This window comes from Hippopotamus amphibius, chromosome 1 (genome assembly GCF_030028045.1).
Source record: "Hippopotamus amphibius kiboko isolate mHipAmp2 chromosome 1, mHipAmp2.hap2, whole genome shotgun sequence".
NCBI lineage: Eukaryota > Metazoa > Chordata > Mammalia > Artiodactyla > Hippopotamidae > Hippopotamus > Hippopotamus amphibius.
The window spans coordinates 57,015,877-57,040,868 of NC_080186.1; the positions used below are offsets into that span (position 1 = coordinate 57,015,877).

At 37.5% G+C, this 24,992-nt stretch overlaps 1 protein-coding gene across 4 annotated transcripts in view; it reads left to right on the plus strand.

Moving 5' to 3' along the window:
* KYAT3 (kynurenine aminotransferase 3) overlaps window positions 1-24,992 on the plus strand; it is a 195,278-nt gene that overhangs the window by 158,414 nt on the left and 11,872 nt on the right. For all 4 annotated transcript variants that reach the window (XM_057713785.1, XM_057713775.1, XM_057713766.1 and 1 more), the window contains 7 exons: window positions 10,656-10,805; window positions 14,247-14,333; window positions 15,119-15,244; window positions 15,346-15,466; window positions 20,191-20,267; window positions 21,284-21,373; window positions 23,333-23,519. In XM_057713785.1, the coding sequence (XP_057569768.1) occupies window positions 10,656-10,805; window positions 14,247-14,333; window positions 15,119-15,244; window positions 15,346-15,466; window positions 20,191-20,267; window positions 21,284-21,373; window positions 23,333-23,519 (838 nt within the window). The remainder of the gene's footprint in view (window positions 1-10,655; window positions 10,806-14,246; window positions 14,334-15,118; window positions 15,245-15,345; window positions 15,467-20,190; window positions 20,268-21,283; window positions 21,374-23,332; window positions 23,520-24,992) is intronic.

A 24,992-nucleotide genomic window follows, 5' to 3' on the forward strand; every position in this document is an offset into this window, starting at 1 on the left:
AATTAATATCCTCTATTTCCAACTAGTTTCTTTCTACCTCAGCACAACCTCCATCCTTCTGTGATGGAATGCCTAGGATATCCAGAGATTTCATAGATTGTACTAAAAAAAACTTACCACAACTTACTAAGTGAATTGAGCAAAGTTGCAGGACACAAAGCCAAAATCAGAAAAATCACTAGTATTTCTGTATACTAAAAATGAACAGTTAAAATGTAAAATTTTTTTAAATGCCATTTACAATAGTATCCAAACACATGAAATTTAGAACTGATTTTTTTTAATATGTGCAAGATCTGTACACTGAAAACTACAACACTTTGCTGAAAGATATTAAACAATGCCTCAATAAATGGAGGGATGTATGATGTTCATGGATTGGAAGACTAAATATGGTTAAGGTGTCAGTTCTTCCTAAATTGATCCACAGCAGAGTTTGGCAAGCTATGGTCCATGGGCCAAGTCCAACCAATCCCTGACTTTGTAAATAAGGTTTTATTGGAACATACCCATGCCCATCACTTATTGTATTCTCTAGTTTTTCTGAATATACGAGAGAGAGTCAAAAAATATCCGCACTCTGGATGTAGAATTTACTTTAACTTTTAGAAAAGATAAATACATCATTTTTCAGCATAATCTCCTTGCTTTTGAATACACTTTGTCCATCTGTCAACAAACTTTCGTAATCCCTCATTAAAAAATGTTTTAGAGGGGAGAAAAATGTTGGCGAAGTAGAAGGACATGGAGTGCATCCCTTTCCACAAGTGCATCAGGAATACATAAAAATATGCAGTAATTCCCAAGAGAACCAGCTGAACACCAGCAGAGGACCTCGAACACCGGAAAGGACTGCAAAGATCCCGACATAACTGGGTAGGACAGAGGGGAAAAAAACAAAAGGAGAAAGAAGAGGAGAAGAAAGCAAAGGGATGGGTCCCACACCCTGGGGTGGGAGGATCTGAAACAGAGGGGAGATTGCCAAATTCAGAGAAACATCCCTTATCTTACGGGGAAACCCATTCTCCAATGGGGAATTTCCCTGGGTCAGAAGGGAGGTATTTGGGACTGTTCAAAGAGGGTGAAGCGGCTGATGTGTGGCAGATGGGAAAGAGTGAGAAACACACAGAAGGTCCACACCACAGCTCAGCGTGTCCAGACTGAGATGTGGGTTCACAGCTGAACAGGGGGTCTAGGAGCTGGAACGGGGGAACCGGAGAACAGGTTCAGGTTGAGAAACATTGTTGGCAGTGGGGAGATGGAATGAGAGGACAGAAGGGAAGAAATCCACAGCAGAGAATGCCTACTGCGGAAAGCTGGCCAGCCATAGCGGTGGCTCGATACTGCTGACTCACAAGCAGTGGGGAGGAGCCGTGGGTGTAGCCTTTCTCTCTGTGCCTGCAGCAGACAAAGGAAGGATCCCTCTGGGCTTGGCTTTCATGATCAGGGATAACAAAGGCCCTTGGGTGGGGCTGGCCTAGAGTGCCTGCAGCCATGAGCCAAAATTCCAGAGTGGCCCAGCTCTGGAGATATTCTGTTTACACCTGAGCCACCGGTTTCCCTCTGCAACAGGCACCACCACCGCTGACCAAGCCACCATGACCCAAGCAGGGCAACACAGCGGAGTCGTATGCAGCAGGGAGGAGCCACGATTGTAGTTGCTCTCTCGGCCTGAGCCACTGGCATCCCTCTGCCACAGGCACCGCCACCACCACCTGGGCTCCTGTGACCCAGCGACCCAGGCAGGGCACCACAGCTCACTCACCCCCAGGGGAAGAAGCCACTATTGTACCCTCTCTTTCCCCACACACCAGCGCTTACAGACAAACAATAAAGGAAGCTCTGCTGGTCACAGAGTAATACAAAAAACCCAAGGCAGGTAGAAGGACACTTAGAGCTGAGATCTCAAGGAAACAGAAGTATTATTATTAATTCTATTGATCTGGTCCTTTCTGGGGTCAGTTCTAGCTTTTTTTTTTTTTTTTTTTTTTAATTACAATCTTAGTCCTAAGGGATTTACACGTTTTATAACATTTTTAATTCTATTTTTTATTCTATTTTTATATTTAGCCTTTTTATATATTTCTATTTCTAGCTAACTTTTTTGTAGTGCTGACTTTACCTCTCCTACCTTCTTTTCTTCTCTTTTATACATTTCTATTTTTTTCTTTTTGTTCTCATATTTCTATTCACACTACACTCTTCTGTTGCCCTGTCTTCTATCCTTTTTTAGTTATTTTATCTTAATATACTTATAATCAATATTATCAGTCTGCTCTGTTTCCTTGCTTTATTTACCAGATGACACACAGCTTTTGTTTTTATTATTAGGTTTTGTCTGTATCTACTTCTAATTATAATTGTCTGATTTTGTTTTGGGAATCTTCAGTCTGTCTCGTGGTACTCTTGCTGTTTATTATATTTGATCCTAGCTTTCAGAATTTTCCTGGATTTGTGTTTGTGTGTGTGTGTGTTTTTTTGTTTTGTTTTGGTGTGGGGTTTTTTTTTGTTTGTTTGTTTGTTTTTTGGTTTTGGATTTCTGTTGTTTTTTGTCTTTGATACTCTGATTGCATACTGGGGTTCTTCTGTCAGGTCTTTTTAGTGCCTTATGTTCTATTGGATTCAGTATTTGTGTGTCTTGTACATGTATGTGTTTCCTTGATTTAGTATTTGTTTGACTCAACACTGTGGCATTAGTCTGGGGCTTGGAAAGTCCTTTTTAAACCCTTTTATTGCCGGGACAAGCAACCTCTGAGGTCTAGAGTACTCGATCAGAAGTCAAGTAGCAGGCTCTGGGGAGGGAGCACTGAATCCAGGATGCTAGACTACTAGGGAGTCCTCAGCCGTAGGGAAGATTAACTACAGAGAACTCTTATGGAGCCCTGTATCAGAGTCTAAGATCCGGCTTCGTCCAACTGTCTGCAACTGCCAGTGCTGGACACCTCACACCAAACTACAAACAAGACAGGAACACAAACCCACCAATCAGCACACAGACTACCAAAAGCCATATTAACCTCACGGATACCCTAAAACACACGACCTGACATGGCCCTGCTCATCAGAGAGAAAAGACACAGAGCCACACACCAAAAAGCAGGCACCAGACCCCCCCCACAAGGAAGCCTACTCAAGACACTGCACAAACCACACCACAGGGGGCAGAGAGCAGAAACAAGAGGAAATACTACTAGGCAGCATAGGAAAAGGAGACAGCAAATCCTATAGATTAGACAAAATGAGAAAACAAAGAAACACCATGCAGGCAAAGGAGCAGGAAAAAACCCCACAAGACCAAATAAATGAAGAGGAAATAGGAAAAATGCCTGAAAAAGAATTCAGAGTAATGATAGTAGAGACGATCCAAAATCTCAATAAGAAAATAGAGAAAATACAAGAAGCAGTTAATAAGGACTTAGAAGAACTAAAGAGCAAACAAACAGTAATGAACAACAAAATAACTGAAATTAAAAATACTCTAGATGGTATAAACAGCAGAATTACTGAGGCAGAAGAATGACTAAGTGAGTTGGAAGATAGAATGGGGGAAATAACTGCCACAGAGCAAGAAAAAGAAAAAAGAATAAAAAGAATGGAAGACAGTCTCAGAGACCTTGGTGAAAACATTAAGTGCACCAACATTCAAATCATAGGCATCCCAGAAGAAGAAGAAAAAAAGAAAGGGTCTGAGAAAATATTTGAAGATGTTATAGTGGAAAACTTCCCCAACATGGGAAAGGAAATAATTAATCAAGTCCAAGAAGCACAGAGAGTCCCTTACAGAATAAACCCAAGGAGAAATACACTGAGGAACATATTAATCAAACTAATGAAAATTAAACACAAAGAAAAAATATTAAAAGCAGCAAGAGAAAGCAACCAATAATGTATAAGGGAAAACCCATAAGGATAACAGCTGATCTTTCTGAAGAAACTCTGCAGGCCAGAAGGGAATGGCAGGATATACTGAAAGTCCTGAAAGAGAAAAACCTACAGCCAAGAATACTCTACCCAGCAAGAATCTCTTTCAGATTCAATGGAGAAATCAAAAGCTTTTCAGACAAGCAACAATGAAGAGAATTCAGCACCACCAAACCAGCCTTACAACAAGTGCTAAAGGAACTTTTCTAAGTAGGAAACACAACAGAAGGAAAACACCTACAAAAACAAACCCAAAACTATTAAGAAAATGGTAATAGGAACACACATGTCAATAATCACCTTAAATATAAATGGATTAAATGCTCCAACCAAAAAACACAGACAGGCTGAATGGATACATAAACAAGACCCTTCTATATGCTGCCTACAAGAAACCCACTTCAGACCAAGGGACACATATAGACTGAAAGTAAGGGGATAGAAAAAGATATTGCATGCAAATGGAAGTCAAAAGAAAGCTGGAGTAGCAATACTCATATCAGACAATTTAGACTTTAAAGTAAAGACTATTACAAGAGACAAGGAAGGACACTACATAATGATCAAGGGATCCGTCCAAAAAGAACATATCACAATGGTAAATATCTATGCCCCCAACATAGGAGTACCTCAATACATAAGGCAAATGCTAACAGCCATAAAAGGGGACATCGACAGTAACACAATAATAGTGGGAGACTTGAACATCCCACTTACATCAATGGACAGATCATCCAAACAGAAAACAAATAAGGACACACAAGCTTTAAATGACACATTAGACCATCTCTGCTTAACTCATATTTATAGGACATTCCATCCAAAAACTACAGAATATACTTTCTTCTCAAGTGCACATGGAACATTCTCCAGGATAGATCACATCTTGGGTCACAAATCAAGCCTTGGTAAATTCAAAAAAATTGAAATCATATCAAGCATCTTCTCTGACCACAATACCATGAGACTAGATATCAATTACAAGAAAAAAAGTGTAAAAAATACAAACATGGAGGCTAAACAATACGCTATTAAACAACCAAGAAGTCACTGCAGAAATCAAAGAGGAAATCAAAAAATATCTAGAAACAAATGACAATGAAAGCACAACAACCCACAACCTATGGGACACAGCAAAAGCAGTTCCAAGAGGGAAGTTTATAGCAATACAGTCCTACCTCAAGAAACAGGAAAATTATCGAATAAACAACCTAACCTTGCACTAAAACAATTAGAGAAGAACCAAAAAACCCCAAAGTGAGCAGAAGGAAAGAAATCATAAAGGTCACATCAGAAATAAATGAAAAAGAAATGAAGGAAACAATAGCACAAATCAATAAAACTAAAAGCTGGTTGTTTGAGACGATAAACAAGATTGATAAACCATTAGCCAGACTAATCAGGAAAAAAAGGGAGAAGATGCAAATCAAAAGAATTAGAAATGAAAAAGGAGAAGTAACAACAGACACTGCAGAAATACAAACAGTGATGAGAGACTACTACAAGCAACTATATGCCAATAAATTGGATAACCTGGAAGAAATGGGTAAATTAAAAAGTGCAGTCTTCCAAGACTGAACCAGGAAGAAATAGAAACTATGAACAGACCAATCACAAGTATGGAAATTGAGACTGTGATTAAAAATCTCCCAACAAACAAAAGCCCAGGACCAGATGGATTCACAGGCAAATTCTATCACACATTTTGAGAAGAGCTAACACCTATCCTTCTCAAACTCTTCCAAAATATAGCAGAAGGAGGAACACTCCCAAACTCATTCTATGAGGCCACCATCACCCTGATACCAAAACCAGGCAAAGATGTCACAAAAAAAGAAAATTATAGGCCAGTATCACTGAAGAATATAGGTGCAGAAATCCTCAACAAGATACTAGCTAACAGAATGCAACAGCACATTAAAAAGATCATATACCATGATCAAGTGGGGTTTATCCCTGGAATGCAAGAATTCTTCAATATATGCAAATCAGTGTGATACACCAAATCAACAAATTGAAGGATAAAAACCATATGATAATCTCAAAAGATGCAGAAAAAGCTTTTGACAGAATTCTACATCCATTTATGCTAAGAACTCTCCAGAAAATGGGCATAGAAGGAAATTACCTCAACATAATAAAAACCATATATGAGAAACCAAAAGTCAACATCTTTCTAAATGATGAAAAACTGAAAGAATTCCCTCTAAGAACAGGAACAAGACAAGGGTGCCCATGCTCACCATTATTATTCAACATAGTTTTGGAAGTTTTAGCCACAGCATCAGAAAAGAAAATGAAAAAAAAAAGGAATCCAAATTGGAAAAGAAGTAACATTGTCACTCTTTGCAGATGACATGATATTATACATAGAAAACCCCAAAGACTCTACCAGAAAACTGCTAGCACTAATTGATGAATTTAGTAAAGTAGCCCAATACAAAATTAATGTGCAGAAATCTCTTGCATTCCTATACACTAACAATGAAAAAGCTGAAAGAGAAATTAAGGAAACACTCCCATTTACCATTTCAACCAAAAGAATAAAATACCTAGAAATAAACCTGCCTAAGGAAGCAAAAGATCTATACGCAGAAAACTATAAGACACTGACGAAAGAAATCAAAGACAATACAAACAGATGGAGAGACATACGATGTTCTTGGATTGGAAGAATCAATATTGTGAAAATGACTGTACTCCCCAAAGCAATTTACAGATTCAATACAATCCCTATCAAATTACCAACAGCATTTTTCACAGAACTAGAACAAGACATCTTATGATTTGTATGGAAACGCAAAAGACCCTGAATAGCCAAAGCAGTCTTGAGAAGGAAAGATGGAGTTGGTGGAATTAGGCTTCCTGACTTCAAACTATACTGCAAGGCCACAGTGATTAAGACAGTATGGTTAAAAAAAAAAAAAAAAAAAGGACAGTATGGTACTAGCACAAAAAGAGAAAGGAAGATCAATGGAAAAGAATAGAGAACCCAGAGGTAAACCCAAGCACATGTGGGCAGCTTATCTTTGACAAAGGAGGCCAGAATATACAATGGAAAAAAGACCGCCGCTTCAATAAGTGGTGCTGGGAAAATTGGACAGCTACATGTAAAAAAATTAAATTAGAACACTTCCTAACACCATACACAAAAATAAACTCCAAATGGATTAAAGATCTAAATGTAAGGCCAGACACTATAAAACTCCTAGAGGAAAACATAGGCAGAACACTCTATGACGTACATCAAAGCAAGATCCTTTTTGACCCACCTCTTAGAATAATGGAAATAAGATCAACAATAAACAAATGGGACCTCATGAAACTTAAAAGCTTTTGCACAGTGAAAGAAACTATAAACAAGACAAGGAGACAACCCTCTGGGAAAAAATACTTGCAAACAGACGGACAAAGGATTAATCTCCAAAATATACAAGCAGCTCATGCAAAAAAGCAAACAACCCAATCCACAAATGGGCAGAAGACCTAAATAGACATTTCTCCAAAGAAGACATACAGATGGCCAACAAACACATGAAAAGATGCTCAGCATCACTCATCATCAGAGAAATGCAAGTCAAAGCCACAATGAGGTATCACCTCACACTGGTCAGAATGGCCATCATCAAAACATCTAGAAACAACAAATGTCGGAGAAGGTATAGAGAAAAGGGAACTCTCCTGCACTGTTGGTGGGAATGTAAGTTGGTACAGCCACTATGGAAAACAGTTTGGAGGTTCCTTAAAAAACTAAAAATGGAACTACCATATGATCCAGTAATCCTACTATTGGGCATATACCCAGAGAAAACCCTAATCCAAAAAGAAACAAGTATCATAATGTTCATTGCAGCACTATTTACAATAGCCAGGACATGGAAGCAACCTAAATGCCCATCAACAGATGAATGGATAAAGAAGATGTGGCATATATATACAATGGAATATTACTCAGCCATTAAAAGACATGAAATGGAGCTATATGTAATGAGGTGGATAGACCTGGAGTCTGTCATACAGAGTGAAGTAAGCCAGAAAGGGAAAAACAAATACCGTATGCTAACTCATATATATGGAGTCTAAAAAATTGTACTGATGGGCCCAGTGACAGGGCAAGAATAAGGAATGCAGATGCAGAGAATGGACTGGAGGATATGGGGTTGGGGGGGCAGGAGGTGAAGGGGAAGCTGGGATGAAGTGAGAGAGTAGTATAGACATGTATACACTACCAACTGTAAAATAGATAGCTAGGGGGAAGTTGCTGTATAACAAAGGGAGATCAACTCGACAATGGGTGATGCCTTAGAGGTCCAAGACAGGGAGGATGGTTGGGAATCACGGGAGGGAGGGGATATGGGGATATATGTATAAATATAGCTGATTCACTTTGGTGTACCTCAAAACCTGGTACAAGAGTGTAAAGCAATTATATTCCAATAAAGAGCTTAAAAAAAATATGTTTTAGGTTGAGCTGCAAGCCACGAATGCACTGCTGTCTTCACTTCTTCATCAGAAGTGAATCTTCGTCCTCATAGGGCTGCTTTCAGGGGACCAAACAGGTGAAAGTCCGATGGAGCAAGATCAGGACTATAGGGAGGATGCTTTAACACCTCAAAATGAAGTTTCTGGAGAATGTCAACAGTGTGGGCATAAGTGTGCTGACATGCACAGCCTCAGACCACAAAAAACAAATCACTGCACTCTGCTTTTCTTTCGTGCAGTCACAAGTGGGACATCCATTTTTGCTCGCACCGCACTTACAAATGAACTGCTGTAACACATTCACACCTGCACAGCAGTGACTGGGGAGACAGTAGACTTGAACAGAAAGCACTGATAAGACAGTTGGGACAACAGAAGTTTTAATATAACTTGAGTGAGGATAATTTTCGACTCACTCTCATACATTAGTGTATATATGTATATGTGTTTGTTTATGTTGGTATAGCAGTGGGAATGATATTGCACTGTCACCAGACTGTGGACATTGGTCACCTTGGGTGATGGGAAGTAAGAGATTTTAAGGAAAGATAATTTTTCTTTATGTATCTTTTGCCTAGTTTTGTTGTTACATGAAACATGAATTACTTTGTAATTTTAAAAAATTTTAAACACAGACCCTTATCACTCTAAGGACAGATGTATAGTGTTTATAGTTGCTTTCATATCACCCTTTGCTAGAATTTGTTAAACCTGGTATTAAAATGAGAGTCAAAGGGAATTTTGGATTTCTGAGAAGGGTGACAACTTGCTCTTTCCACAATTCATGTCTTTTTTTTACCTTAAATTTAAGTGGTCCTTTTCCTCTTGCCATTATTTTTTAGTTTTTAGGTGTTCTATCACCTTTTCTAATATTCATTATAACCAGTTTCTCTAATATTATAATATCTCCTAATTTTGAAATATGAAAAATGTGCTTTGGCTTCACTTTTATTGATTTTAATGAGGTGAGAGGCTCTAAGACATACTAGCCAATGTTCTGAAAGAAATAAAAAGATGACAAATAAATGCATCCTTGTCAAAAATCCCTCCTTTTCTTCACATGAACTGGGGTGGACAACTTAGAAGGAACCAAAGACCCTTTTATCTCACAAACCTAGGGTATATCCAAGCAGCCTCCCTCTTTTCCTATATCCTGACCCAGTTTATTGCTCCAGAGCCCATGTGCTTTTCAAATAAAGGCACATGACCTGCACTCAGACACCCATTTGCAAGTGACTGAAAATCAAGATGGTTTCCAAAAGCAAAAGGAGGATGTAGATTCTGGGCAGGAAAAAAAAAGAAATATTGACTTCAATACCAAATATAAGAAGATAAGGAGGGGAAGAGGGAAGGAAAAGAAAGAGAAGGAAAGAAGGAAACAGAACATAGAAGAGAAGACTGAGGAAGGGCTAAGCAAGGGTTCATTTGACTCCCCACATGACTCAGACTGTGGGCATTTATAATCCCTTCATTCTCCTGGTGAAAGCTGTTCTAGAAAACTACTGCTCTCTTGCTATCACTGTGAACAACGTTCCACATCCTCCTAACTCTTGCTCTCACATCATGACTAATGTACATTTCTTTGGTGAATTTGTTTTGCCCTCTCTCTGTAGTCCATTGCCTGGCATGACTTTCTCTCCAGCAGCGTGGAAAAACAGATTCAAAGATATACCATTAATGCAGGAGTTTTGGTTGTCTTAACTGGGAAAAAAACTCTAAATGTATTCAGTATGATTTAATTACTGCCAAAGGGACTTCCCTGGCAGTCCAGTGGTTAAGATTCTGCACTTCCAATGGAAGGGGTATGGGTTCGATCCCTGATCAGGGAACTAAAATCCCACATGCAAGCACAATCCAAAAATAATAATAATAATAATAATAATAATAATAATAATAATAACTACCAAAAATAATTAATGTGTCATAATTACTACCAAAAACATGTACTGTCAAAAATATATCTGATATTGAAGTTAATTTTTATTTAAAGCTAATACCTTGAAATTTTGTATTCAAAAATCAGGCATTTAATAGGAAGTTTTTAATCATTAGCAAGTCTTCATGACCATTCATGCAGGAACCCTCTGAAAATAGGAAAAAAAAATTTTTTAATGTATTTCCATTTAAAAATACAAATTGGATAATTATAAAACCCAGATGTTAAAAATTCTTACATTTTAGAGCCAAACTATCTCAAAGAAGTAGATCCCATAATTAAATTCAATATTTTGTTCTTCCTTTTTACTCAACAGGGTCATCCATCACTCGTGAAAGCTCTATCCTGCCTATATGAAAAGTTTTATCAAAATCAAATCAATCCAAATACAGAAATCCTTGTGACAATAGGAGCATATGGATCTCTTTTTAATGCCATTCAAGGATTAATTGATGAGGGAGATGAAGTAAGTATATTAGTATTATCATGTTGCCTATATTCATCACTATCACTTGTCCTGATTTTATTTTTACTTATTTTATGCTCTTTTTTATTTTATTTTTGAAGTATAGTGTATATGCAGTCAAGTTCACAAATGTTAAGTACAACTTAGTAAATGTTTCCAGCAGCCCAGGAGGCTCTCTTTTGCCCCTTCCTAGCCTATATGCTTCTAGAGGTAACCACTCTTCTGTGTTCTGTCATCATAGGTTCATTCTGCCAGCTCTTTAACTTTATGTGATAGAATCATACTGTATGTATGTACTCTTGAGTCTGGCTCTTCTCGTTTATCATTTTGTCTGTGAGATGCATTCATTTTGTTGCGTGTCGCTTACTCTTGTATTTACAGCCTGTTTAGATAGGGGCAGGTAAAAGGGGCTAGCAGTGATGTGGAAAAATGAATCTTAGTTTTCACTGCTAAAATAACCTTTAATCTGAACTCAATCAGCAAGTATTTGGTCCCTGTCTTTTCGTACCCTGTATGTTACCAGCACCATGAGAGGGATGTATAACAAGAAGGCTGAGTGATTTCTTTATTTAGTGATGTGATATAAAACCCAATCTGACACTGACCTCAGCCAGCTCTGCCCCTAATTCCCCATATCATTCCAGTACCCCTGCTTCAGTATTTCCTCATCTTTTTCATTTATTCAGAATTTGTTGAGGATATGCTAGGCATTGTAGAAAGAGATTTTTAAAGACGGTTTCTACATGGAAGGGGTTCCCTGTTTAGCAGAGGAGATAGACTTGTAAACAGATCAGGAGAGATGCAGTTTGATAGGCAGTGGTGGAGAGTGTATAAGTTAGCATGGTGACAAGAGGAAGACATGATCAACTCTGCTAACATAGGTCTGGAAAGCTCCAGAGAAGTCTTGGGTAAGCCAGGTCTGAAGAATGAATGTTTGCTGTGATCTGTATTGTTAATTCCTTTCTTTGAACTCTCCCAGCACTTTATCTGTACCTCCTTTATGAAAGATACCTCTGTTACTTTGTGTTGTTATCCTTTTACATCTCAATTCCCTCTACTATGCCAAATAATAAGCTATTTAAGGACACACGGTAAGGAAGTACAATCATACTTTCATATACGTAATCTCCTTTATTCCTATAAAATAGTTGAAAGTTTGATCTGACTTTTGTGTTGTTACTCCTTGGTTGCTTCCTGCAGCTTCTCTGCACTTTGTTGTTGTGTCCCAAGGCTCAGCCCTCGGCCCTTTTTCCTCTATTCTTTGTTCCCTAATCACCTTATCTAATATTTTGAAACCACACATACCACTTTCCATCATATGGACCTATTATTTTCCTTATAGTATTTATTACTACCTGAAATTATCTAATTTACTTCCTTGTTTTCTTATTAATTATAAGTGTCTCTCAGGAGAATGTAAGTTCCAGGAGGACTAGTTTATTGCTATAGAGCTAGCACCTGAAATAGTTAGTGCTCAGTTAATATTCTTCAAAAAAAGAGGGGAATTGTTTCCGTTGAAAAAATAAGGAAGTTTCAGGGGAAGAATGTCCAATATATTCTTCAGTTCCACCTCACTGCCTTCCCAATTTACTTTCCTTCACTGAGCTCTCATTTCATACCAGGCACTGTTTTTTACCAGGACTACAAAGATGGGTCATCTTAGTCCCTAAGAATTTCACAGTCTAATTAGGAACTTAAGGCTTACTGGACATTCCTGCCTCATTTCTTTGTCCTCCACAGAACCCAGCACCTAACATAGCACGTTGTATATGAACTACTCAGTGTGAGTTGGATGACTAGTACAAAGGGGCTTTAGAATGTAAGGGCCTCCTATGACTCCAATGAGAAAGGCCTTGAACAGGAACTACAAACAGTAAAAAGTGCAAATTAAGGATGATAATTAGGTACATGAATTTAACCAACAAAAACTTAAATGAGGCAGTTTAGTGTAGACTTGTAAAATTATAAATTGTTGCCAGATTTTTCACAAGCAGTTTGACTATATATATAAAGTACTATAAAATACGTTTATACCCTTTAGTCTAGCAATAGTCATGTGAATTTATTCAGCACATAATTTTAAAAGGAAGAAACTATAGTCACAAGTGAACATTGCACTGTTATTTATACAAGCAAACTATAACAATTATTCTAGAATTTAAGACTCTCAAATAGCCATTAAAATAATATGTTAAAACTTAAATAATATTAAGATTTTTGTGAAATATTGCTAAGTTTTAAAAAAGATAGAAAAATTGAATGTGTACAATGGATATAAATTATGTGTTCAAACTCTCCTTATAGAAAAGCAAAAAGTCAGGGATGCTAGGTCCAGGCTGGCATATTGCAGAAGGAATACTGACTGGGCAGGTTAGTCTGGCCCACTGACCTGAAAGCCAGGCCATGAATGATTGAGAGAGAGCCTGTAGGAGCAAAGGGACAGGAAGTATATCTCAAGGGGCTAGGGAAAAAGAATCCAGATAAAAGTCATCTGGAGGGAAATTGTTGGTATCAGACATTAACAGTAGCATCCTGACTGTCTCCCTACATATACTCTTTGTTTGGGGATGCTTTTGAGAAAAGAGAAACGTCTTTTCTCTCAGGATAATACTTATAAATTGGTACTCCATAACAGAGAACATCAGTTGCAGTGCTCTCTTTCATTATGGTCTTGGCTCTGTCACTGATCATTTTTCTTCTTCTTTTTTTTAAAACTCTGCTATGTGGAAAATCTATATATATTTTAAATTTATTTATTTATTTATTTTTGGCTGCGTTGGGTCTTTATTGCTATGCACAGGCTTTCTCTAGTTGCAGCAAGCAGGGGTTATTCTTCATTGCGGTGTGCGAGCTTCTCATTGCGGTGGCTTCTTTTGTTGCAGAGCACAGACTCTAGGCACACAGGCTCAGTAGTTATCACTCACGGGCTCTAGAGCTCAGGCTCAGTAGTTGTTGGCGCACGGGGCTTAGTTTGCTCTGTGGCATGTAGGATCTTCCTGGATCAGGGCTCGAACCCATGTCCCCTGCATTGGCAGGTGGATTCTTAACCACTGCGCAACCTGGAAGTCCCCTGATGACTTATTTTCTAATTTGAAATTTAAACTCAGCATTTTTGGCTGGAACATCCCCTTGAGAATGTGATGAGAGCTGTGACCCCTTTCTCTAGAAAAATATGCCCATGCATGTAGAAAATTTTGCATACAATTTCAATGGTCCCACTGCAAGCCTACCCACAGATCTCCCTTAGAGATCAAGGCCTCCAGTTAAAGCTCCCAACAAGTTTATCCCCAAGGTCTTTTTCACTCAGATGTGCGAACACAAAACCTGCTTTCTTCACTGCTGCATCTCAGCATGAAGTATAGTGCCTTGCACATAAAAGGTACACAATATTTGTTAAATGGATTAATGATTGATGTGTTGTATTATTTGGTTTTATTCCAGGTCATAGTGATAGTGCCTTTCTATGACTGCTATGAGCCCATGGTGAGAATGGCTGGAGCAACACCTGTTTTTATTCCCCTGAGATCTGTAAGTTTGCCCCTATGATTAACGTTTTAAGAAGTTTTGAAAATACCAACTACTTCGTTGCCAATAAAGTTTCTACTTTGATTACATTTTGGGATTTACTATATATCTCTACTATGACTGAAGGTAACAATTTTAAGGGGGAACTTTTATTACTCTCTCTTGTGTTTGCCATGCACCTGTGGTATCAGTGTCTACATTGTATGTAATAGTATTCTTTGTGGTTATGTGTCTCCCCTGCTGACTGTGAGCACTGCCGGGTCAGAAACCACTTCTGACTCACTTTTATAACTCTGGTCCCCAGTGATTAACAGTGCAGGGTATACGGTGGGTGCTCAATAAATGCTTATTGAATTCTGAATGAAGTGATTTTTTTTTAATTCTGCTTTTATCTTTAGGAATACAGTATAGTACCATTGTCTTAAAAAGTCTTGTGAAAATAATATGCTAAGGTGAATCACAGAATCTTCTCTTAGCCTTATAGTATCAGATGTGTTAACCATAGTTACAGCTGGCTCCTTTGAAGGAATAGAGGCACTCTCACAGCTGTTAACGTTAACAGAGTTCATATTTCCATTTAACAGGTATGAGCATGGGGCTCAAGTCCTGTTGGGCTCTTAAGGCAGAGTAAAGCTTAGTTATTTCTATGTCTTTTCTTTGTTAGTCATCTATTCAGTTACCTTTGCCATGCCTTTCTCTACTTTTTTTTTCCTTATTAGGTTATTTATTTGTAAGATAGCAAACATGAATTAACTGACTTAAATCACATCTTCATTCTTCATGCTTAGAAACCTGTTGATGGGAGAAAATGGTCAAGTTCTGACTGGACATTAGATCCTCAAGAACTGGCAAGCAAATTTAATTCCAAAACCAAAGCTATAATACTAAATACTCCACATAATCCCCTTGGCAAGGTGAGTCTTTGATCTCTTTATACAGCCTTCTGATCCATCATTTTCTCACATTCTCACATGAATAATTGGCTTTGCTCTTTTGTTTCCTTTCATATGTGTAGGTGTATACCAAAGAGGAACTCCAAGTAATCGCTGACCTTTGCATCAAATATGACACACTCTGCATCAGTGATGAGGTTTATGAATGGCTTGTATATACTGGAAATAAGCACTTTAAAATAGGTACCAATTATTACGTACAGTCACAAATCTAAATGTGTTTGAGCACATGTGGAACATCTGATTGGAAAGGATCCCAGAACAGCTTTAAAATAGTCTTTGTAATGGATAAATGTCTGTGAGCACTTAAAAATGGGCCTTGAATGAATGATGCTTGAGTGAATTTATGAGCAGACCAAAGGACAAACAGTACAAACTTAGGAGACCAGATTTTGGATCACACTATAAAACTACGAAACCAGAGAAGTAGTACTTTTGCCTTTATTCTTAGCTTTTTTCAAGAATATAGCTATTACTTGGCATATAAGACATGGAGAACTTAATTGTTCCTGAACTGGTCTGTCCCTGCTGAGCAAGTGGCCAAAATGCAAGGTCAACAGGAAAAAATTGTCATGACAGTAAGGTATTGCTGTGTGGCCCTTGTCTGGGATTTTCCCATTACTACTGGGCCATCTCACAAATGCCACAGTGTCTTTTGGGGTAATCCAAACTTATATCAATGATACGGTTATACACTGGGTTGCAACCCTTGGGTCTTTGCACTTTGCCCTTCCTATACCTGGAAGCACTTTTCCCCAGATATCCAAACAGCTCATTCTGGCACCTCCCTGGGGTCTTTATTCAGATGTCAAATTTCATGACCACCACATTTAAGACAGTTATACCTCTCCTTCCAGCATTTTTTTTTTTGTCCTTTTTCTGTTCTGTTTTTTCCTCTATAACAAATATCAGGATCTATATGTTTTACTTCTAACCTGCAAGAAGGTAGGAATTTTTAAATGTTTTGGTCTCTTCTAAATCCTCCGTTCCCAGAATAGGGTCTTGTGTGTGGTAGACAGTCAGAAAGTAATTGTTGAATAAAATGAATAGGAAGTATGAAAAGGGTGAGAGAAGGATAACTAAAATCACTGGTAGGAACCAATAAATTTTGAAATTAGTGCACTTATATATAAATAGTTGTTGCACATATCATAATTATCCGTGGTAAATTACAAATTGTTATAGAGACACAGAGGAGAAAGCAACTGCTTGAGGTGAGCCACAAAGGAGTGGGCAAAAGACGGAATTAGTTAGGCAGAGATGTAGAAATAAAAGTCCTATCAGATAAACTGTTGTGTACTGAGGCAAGGAGGTATGAAAGATCAAGATATACTTAAGTGGTAGAGGGGTGTGTTGTAGTAACTGGCACAGATGAGAGTGAAAAAGCACAGTGATTCTGAAGGACTTTATATATGAAAATAAAGAGTTTAAACTTCATTGATGGGGTCAGTTCTGAAACTTACTTTAGTGATAGAACATCTTGAAGTCACAATGTTCACATCATGAAATAGTGATAGTACACACTGTATTTCATCATGAAACTAGAGGCAGTTTTCTTAACAGAAATTCAGTAATTAGAAGTCAATATAAAAATCACAAGTCTGTGTGTATTTGCCTGTAACAAAGTGCTATTGAAATAAATACACCTGAAGTTTTTCTGATTTTTGCCATTAATGTTCATTTTCTAATGCTCATTTGTTTCACTGTTGGTAGCATTCATTATCAGAGTGCTAAAAGGTAAGGTAGCATTTACCTTAAGTGCCTAAGAAAATTTTGTGGCTTAAGAGAATTTTGTAGAAAACTTAAAATTGATTTTTTTAAGTTGTATCTAAAACTCAATAATTAATTTGATCATCAGAGTGCCAGTGAGCATACTTTGAGAACTACTGCAACAAGGCAGGGTAATTGGTCCCATATTGGATTTGTTTTATAAAGGTAAGAACCAGTTACAGGTGAGGATCTTAAGTCAGATGCCCTGGCAGTGGAGATGATACATTGGGATTATTTAGAAGCAGAAACTAGGGCACAGAATATAGCATTTGGAGGTGGGAGGGCAAGCAAGTATGATTCTGAGATCTCTAGCCTGGACCACTCAGCAGTGACAAGGCTCTTAACCAGGGATGGAGATGTGGGAGGAAGAGCACATCTGTGGGGAAGAGCTGAAAAAAGGAAATTCCCGCTTCTCATGCTCTAGTCTTGCTAAGTTTCAGTGTCTCTGAAACATAGAGGAGGAGATGTCTATAGACAAGTGAAATCATAGCCCTGATCGTCAGGATCAAATTGTAAAGGGATTTATTTTTGGCAGTCATCAAACTTTTGTTGTTAGTGGAACCCATGGAAGAGAATGAATCTTCTAAGGAAGAACATATAAACGGAGAAGAGGGCCAGAGATTTGCAAGGTGTGGTGCCTTAGCACAGCAGACTTTTGTTATTTGGCAAAATTGCATCAGACTTTACCTTCTCATATCTTGTTGATGGTCTCTGTCTCAGGTCACTACTCCCCAGTCGAAAATCAGACCAACATGGAAAATTAGGTGTTTTGGTAATTTTTTTAGATTAAGCAGAGGGAGGAAGAGGCATCTATCTAATGAATAAATATGATTTTATACTTAACATTTTACATGTTTTACATATGTTCATGGCTATGCAATGATTGAAAGCTTTAAATTTTTAGTTAACTCAGTTTAGCAATATTCTTTCCAAAATATTACTTTAAATGACCTTGAAATTTATTGTTTAAACCTTGTATTATATTATAAACCTTTCATGGTAAAAGTGTAAATGATAATGTTATTTGCTGAAGATATCAAGACATTTTTAACTCAGATTTTTTAGTTGTAACAACTCATAAAGTTAAAACAAAAAGATGAATTCACTATTTCATTATTTAGATAGTGCAAATGTGTGAAATCTTATTCTGCTAAATACAGTGGCCTTTGTTACATGAAATATGCAAAATGTCTATTCCATCAATTTGCTGAGTGCAATAGTAGCTCTTTAATATAATACAATAAAGCTTGCTGGCCATACATCATGAAATTAGCATCATCTTCATGTTGTCACGGGGCAGTTTTCCCTGGTGTAGTTTTCACTCTTCATCATGACTCTAATCTTCATCTGACTTCTATTGAAGCTTAAGTCGCCTGTGAATAACTGTTACAGTTGCTGTGGCTGATTTAAGGATCATGGGTCATAAATGAGAAGTGCAAAGACCAGTCGCCTTTCACGTATAACTGCAAGCTAAACTTACCAATACTGGAACTGGATATGGTCTTTTAAAATCATCAGACCTGTGAAGATTTTTTTTTCTCTTTAAGTTACTATATTCACGTGCAGTGCTATGGTCATTTGCTCTGCCTGTCTGTTTACATTGACTTCTATAGCTTCCCAAATCTCTGAGATGTAGAGGACATGAACATCTAGATGTTTTTAAATTACTTAAGGCCCTTTTTATTGAATTAGTAGAATTTGTTCTTATTGGATCAGATTCTTGATTCAAATAGTGATATCTCCAGGTTTCAGTAGAATGACATTACAGGCAGCAAAAGAAACCTCTCTTCTGGAAGAGATTATACTGATACACTGATATTTGTATACTAATCAATTGATATTTGGAAAATTAGTATAAAATTCCTTGTAATTCACTTAGCTGATCAGCCTACTCCTTGAAAAAAGATATCCACTTTTATATAGCCAAAAATGACATTAAGAAATTACTTAGCTCTCCTTTTAAACACTGTAGTTAGATTTGATACTTTTTAATGAAACCCACGTTTGATGTGTGCATAGTTTTTGTTTCCTTCGTGTATAACTTATTGTTAAAGCATGTTAAGATTTATTAGTTTGGGTAATTCTTATTTTCAAAGAATTTATTTCTAAATATTGTTCTTACTAACAGGCCTTCTTGATTTTGGATACATATTATTACTTTAAAGGAAGTGATTATTCATAGTTTAGGTATTTCTGTGGTCAAATAGGAAAGGAGGACATGTGTCATGACCTTGGCAATATTTTGCAAGCATAAAAATGTCTCAGACTTTGAAAGGATATAGTTATTTACATCAGATGTTAGAATATTCCTTCCTCGAATGGACCCTCTAAATATTTTCTTCATTTGTCTTTTGGGGTTTTCTTATACTTCACAGAGAATGCAATGGTAACTTTTCTGATTTAAATGGTTTTTCTCCCATTACAAATATTGGCAGGTATTTCATGATAGGCTGAAACTGCGTATACATCCTTTTTGGAGCTTTCTTTAGCTATCTTACAATTTAGTTGGTACTTTACTTGCTATTAGAAGATTACTTCAAGATATGTCACAGGATTTACATCTCAGTAAGTTATTTATGAAATACATACACACACTCAACGCACGTGCATCAGGTTGTTGGCCCTCCCCCAGAGTTTCTGAGGACCCAAAAATTTGCCTTTCCTACCAGTTCCCCAGTGATACTGATATTGCTGTGTGGGGACCGTGTTTTAAGAACCATTGCCCTAGGAATCCTGTAGAAATAGACTCGGAAAATGAGCAGAGTAGAGGTGAGCTAAACGCTAGCCAGAACCACAGCCAGAACTGTGCCACAGAGTGATTATGCTGGGCACCCAGCTACTGCCAACACGGAGCGCTGGGTGCTGTTGCTCCTGTGACCGCAGCACCGAACCGGCCCGGAACACTGCCTGCGGGCACCTCTGCCATTCCTGCCCTGGCAGATAATTTTGCCACTTAAATGTTTTCAAGCATAGTAACACTTTCAACTGTGTTTGTGTTAAAGTTAAATTACCTCTAAAAAGCCTATTGAAATAACTCTACTGACTATATAATAAGGCATTTATGTTTTTAGATTATACTGAGTGTAGATTGATTATAAAGCAATTATCTAACCTTTTTTTTTCTTTTTTCTATTCAGCCACTTTTCCAGGTATGTGGGAGAGAACAATAACGATAGGAAGTGCTGGAAAGACTTTCAGTGTGACTGGCTGGAAGGTAAGATGAAGAGGAATTTAATTGTTGGAAAACAGGCCTGTATTTTATTTCTTGTATAGTTTTTTGTGTTATAAATGTACAGATATTCAGTTTATATAAGTTTTTATATTTACTGATCTGCTCGTTTACTCATTCAGTTTTCATATTGGACTTTAATCCTTTTTGAGCCCTAATCATTCCTTTAAAAGTAAGAAAAATTAGGTAATTTTTTCATTTTATAAGTAACCAACTAACAATACTCTTTTCTTTGCAAAGAATGTTCAGATTACTGTATATTAATATAACAGGAGAAAAAATAATAGCTAACATTTTGGCCCTTACTATGTGCCAAGAGCTTTACGCAAGGTTCTAAGAGCTTTACGCAAGGTTCTAAGAGCTTTACGCATACTGATTCCTTTCATTCCCATAACCACATTATGAGGTGGGTATAATTTATTATCCCCATTTTACAGACAATAAAACTAAAGTACAGGGAAGCTAAGTAACTTGCCTAAGGTTAGATTGCTAATAAATTCAAATTCCAGCCAGGGCAGGAAGTCTAGGTTCAGAATCCATGTGCTTAACCACTGCGCTGTGTAGTGCAGTCACAACTGATCCAATTGAAACTTGGTTATTTTCCAAGTTTACCTCTTTTGAACTTGGCTAAGAGGCAGGGAGTATCAAAAATGAGGCCTGGAGAACCACATTATGGAAGAGTCCCTTAAGGCCCTCAATTCAGAGTTACTTATACCTACCTCTAATTCAGACAAGCTTTGTTACTGGTTATTAAACCTCCAGAATATCAGAAGTAGCAAATTCAAAAGGGGGGAAGATGATAATGATTATGGGCACTGTTTACCTTCTGAAAGCAGAATTTAGTGACTCCTAACTGCTAAGAAGACTACACTACTTTCATAGTGTGAGCATTTTAGAAATGCATATATTTGATAATTGCATTAAGCTTAGCTACTCTGTCAGATTTGGTACTTACAATTAGATTCATTTTTTAAATCTACTTTAATCTTTCTCTTTTCCAGCTTGGCTGGTCCATTGGTCCTAAACATTTGATAAAACATTTACAGACAGTTCAACAAAACACCATTTATACTTGTGCAACTCCTTTACAGGTAGGTGTTGTAGTAATTTTGGGCTGATGCATGTTCTTTGGGTGGAGGTGTTATTTTTATGTTGTGCACTTGAATTGGCTTAGTTCCTCCCTTCATGTCCTTTTTGAGCAGGGCTTCTAGTATAATTTGGAAATTTAGGAGGGGATGGTAGAAGTGGTGGGTAGTGATTGGGTTCTGCATATATTTTGAAGGTAGAGCTGACAGTACGGGCTAGTGGATCACATGTGGGGTGTGAGACAAAGAGAGGAGTCCAGTATAATTCTACGGTGAAGACAGATGTTCATGTCTTTTGGGCTTTGGATTTTCTAGGGCAATATCTCCTACTATAGGGAATGGTAAGTTACTGAGGAAAAGAAAGATTCGACTAAGAAACTAGCACATCTTTTTCTGAACTATCTTATTCTCCATTTCAGCTAAGTGCCTGTATTTTTCCCATACCCTCAGACAACCATGTTTGGAAACTGGAATCCACAGATTCTGAGGCTGAAGCAACTGATCTGTATTTATCCAAGCTTTTTTAGGTTCTGGGGAGTTACTACTGTTTTCCTGCTGAATCCTTTTGACATGCAGTCTTCTCTGTGATCTTGCCCTTCTCTGTCTCTCAGTGTCTTCTCTTGCCATACTCTCTCTCTTGCTACTCTTCAGCCACACCAGACTTCTCAGTTCTTCCAACAGAACAAATTGTATCCTGACCTTTTCATCTGTTTGTTTTCTTTCTCATTCCTCTCACATGTCCCTGCCAACACACATTAATTGGAAGTTGCATAGAGGCATAAGGACCATGTTTATCTTGTTTATCATTATATCCCCAGTATTTATCACAATGCCAGGTTTAACATAGGTACTCAACATATATTTACTGAGAGAATGAATTTATCCTTTAATTCTTGATAGCTCTTGGTTCTGATCAGTTTCCTTAAAATTTGGCAACTTTGTTCTGCCCCTCTGTCTCTTAACTCTTCTGGGTTCTTGATTATTTGCTTGGATCTCCATGTTTGCTCTGAGAACTGGTATTTCTAAGTTGTCCCAGTTCACCTGCCAAAATTCTGCCCTCCTTCTTGAACAGATCCTTGTTCTCTATGGATGCCCCTGATTTGGACTTCTTTTTCTGTTCCTGACCCGTTGCCTTCTAAGACACCTGCCTGATCTAAACAACACTGGCTTTTTTATTTGGCAGTTTCTCTCCTGTCTCTTCTGACTTTCCTGAAGAATGGTAGAAAAGTAACTCCACATGCCCCCAAAAGCTCATTTCTAACCCCTGTGGGACTTAGACCTCCTTCCTGGGATATGAATGATTAGAGCAGGGATTTGCACTTATGAGGAATGGCACAGTAGGTCAACTTTCATTTATGCTACCTCGTCCTGCAAGGTAATGGGGAAATGCTGGCTGGTTCATTGTTTCTCTGGTCATCTTTCAGACGTAGATCTAGCAAGTCACTCTAAAGCTAACCTCAACAGAAAAGAACAACGTCTTTTCGTTTCCAAGTAAGCCATCTTTATATAATACAGTCAGCCGTCCCTATCCATATTCTACATCCATGGATTCAACCAAAGATTGTGGATCCACGGTTGGTTGAATTCACAGATGCAGACCCCAGGGATACAAAAAGCTGAGTGTATTATGCCATTTCGTATAAGGGACTTGACCATCCATGGATTTTAACTGCAGCGGTCCTGGAACCAATCCCCTGGGAACACCAAGGGACCACTGTACCTCTATTTCAGTTTGAATTTTCATAGTTCATTCTCAGTTCTTCACATTAGATTTAATCATTTCCATGTAACTGATTTCTCCATTAATCTGTGGAGTTTCACATAGGTTCACAGGAATTCAACTGTAATTCCCTGAATGACTTTTTGCCCATAATATTACTTAGACAATCTTTATTATACCAGTAATCTCGGCAATAAGTAACATTAGCATATTTCCTTTCCACATTTTTCAATCTTAATATACAGGAAGCCTTGGCTCAAGCTCTTTGGATTGACATCAAGCGCATGGATGACCCAGAATGTTACTTTAATTCTTTGCCAAAAGAGTTAGAAGTAAAAAGAGATCGGATGGTACATTTACTTGAAAGTGTTGGCCTAAAACCCATAGTTCCTGATGGGGGATACTTCATCATTGCTGATGTGTCTTTGCTAGGTTTGTAAAGGTTTTTTTATTATTTCAAATATACAGAAACCTAGGTGTGACGTTACATCAGAATTATGAAGAAAAGATTGGTGTCAAAGCCATATCACCATTTCATTTATGGAAAAATGGATTTCCACAGTGTCAGTGTTTTTCTACAATCATCTTGATGATTAGGTCCTTGACCTTAAATATGACTGTTATCTGGTTATGGAGTCATTTGTTCTAGGTATTCTATTAAACGTAGAATTTGCTGTCATCTTGTTATGATATGTAATTTAAAACACAGGTACGTGATACCCCCCCCAAAAAATAGTAAATAAAAAAAAAACAAAACACAGGTACATGAAATAATATATGTTCCCTGTGTTCCTTTTAGTAAAATTCTAGTTTCCCTCTTACTTAAAAAACAATATGATTTCTAAAATATTGATGCTATTGGGGAATATTTGTCATTTTAGAGTATACTGAAATGAAGTCAAGAAGGAAAGTAATATTTATTGAAGGTCTACTACATGCCAGGCACTTTCAGGCACTCTTTTGAAAAAAAGCATTGTCCACTCCATTTTTAAAGACATGAAGACTTAGAAAATGTTAAATAACTTGCCTGAAGTCACACATCTAGATTCTAAATAGTTCTGTCTCCAAAAAGCAATGACCTTTATATTACCTGAAGCTGTTATATGTAATTCTGACATGCCACACAAATCTAAAGTTAGAAGCATGATAATGTTTTATGTATAACATCTTTCTTCCCAAAAACTGTAGTGTTAGTCATAGTAAATGTAAGAGCATAATTTATTTTGACAGAAATTATAGAAATTGCATTCTGAACAGTTTTAAATGTTTCGAGGTTTTATTGCAATGAAGTGATATGCCACCGAACTTGAAAAGTTTTTTATACCAAATTTTATAAATTTTATAAAGCTAGAAACTTTCGATTTTATAACAAAACAATGATTATTATTTCCTCATTTGTTTTGAGAGAAGCAGAGGCCTTGGTAACCAGAGGTTCTTGTTCTGCTGTTGCCAGAGAGATGTATTTGTCTTGCTCCCAAGCTCCATTCTTATATAAAACCCCTTATGATGTTCTGTATTCTGAGGTTTGGAAATCACTTTTCCTGTACTGGACCTAAACGTGCAGCTCATTTCATGAAATGATAAAAAGAAATAGCACAGTTTTCATCTATTTAGGAGAAAATTGTTTTACTTTTATCTGCTCCCAACAAGAATTTGAGCTAATCCATATTTAGTTTTCTATACAATAATACAAGGGTGAGTCAAAAATTATCCGCACTCCTGTTATATTAAAACTTAGGTTGGCTGCACTGTCTTATCAGCACTTTCCGTTCAAGGCTACTGTCTCCCCAATCACTGCTGTGCAGGTGCGAATGTGTTATATCAGTTCATTTGTAACTGCAGTGGGAGCAAAAATGGATGCCCCACTTGTGATGTGCACGAAAGAAGAGCAGCATGCAGTGATTT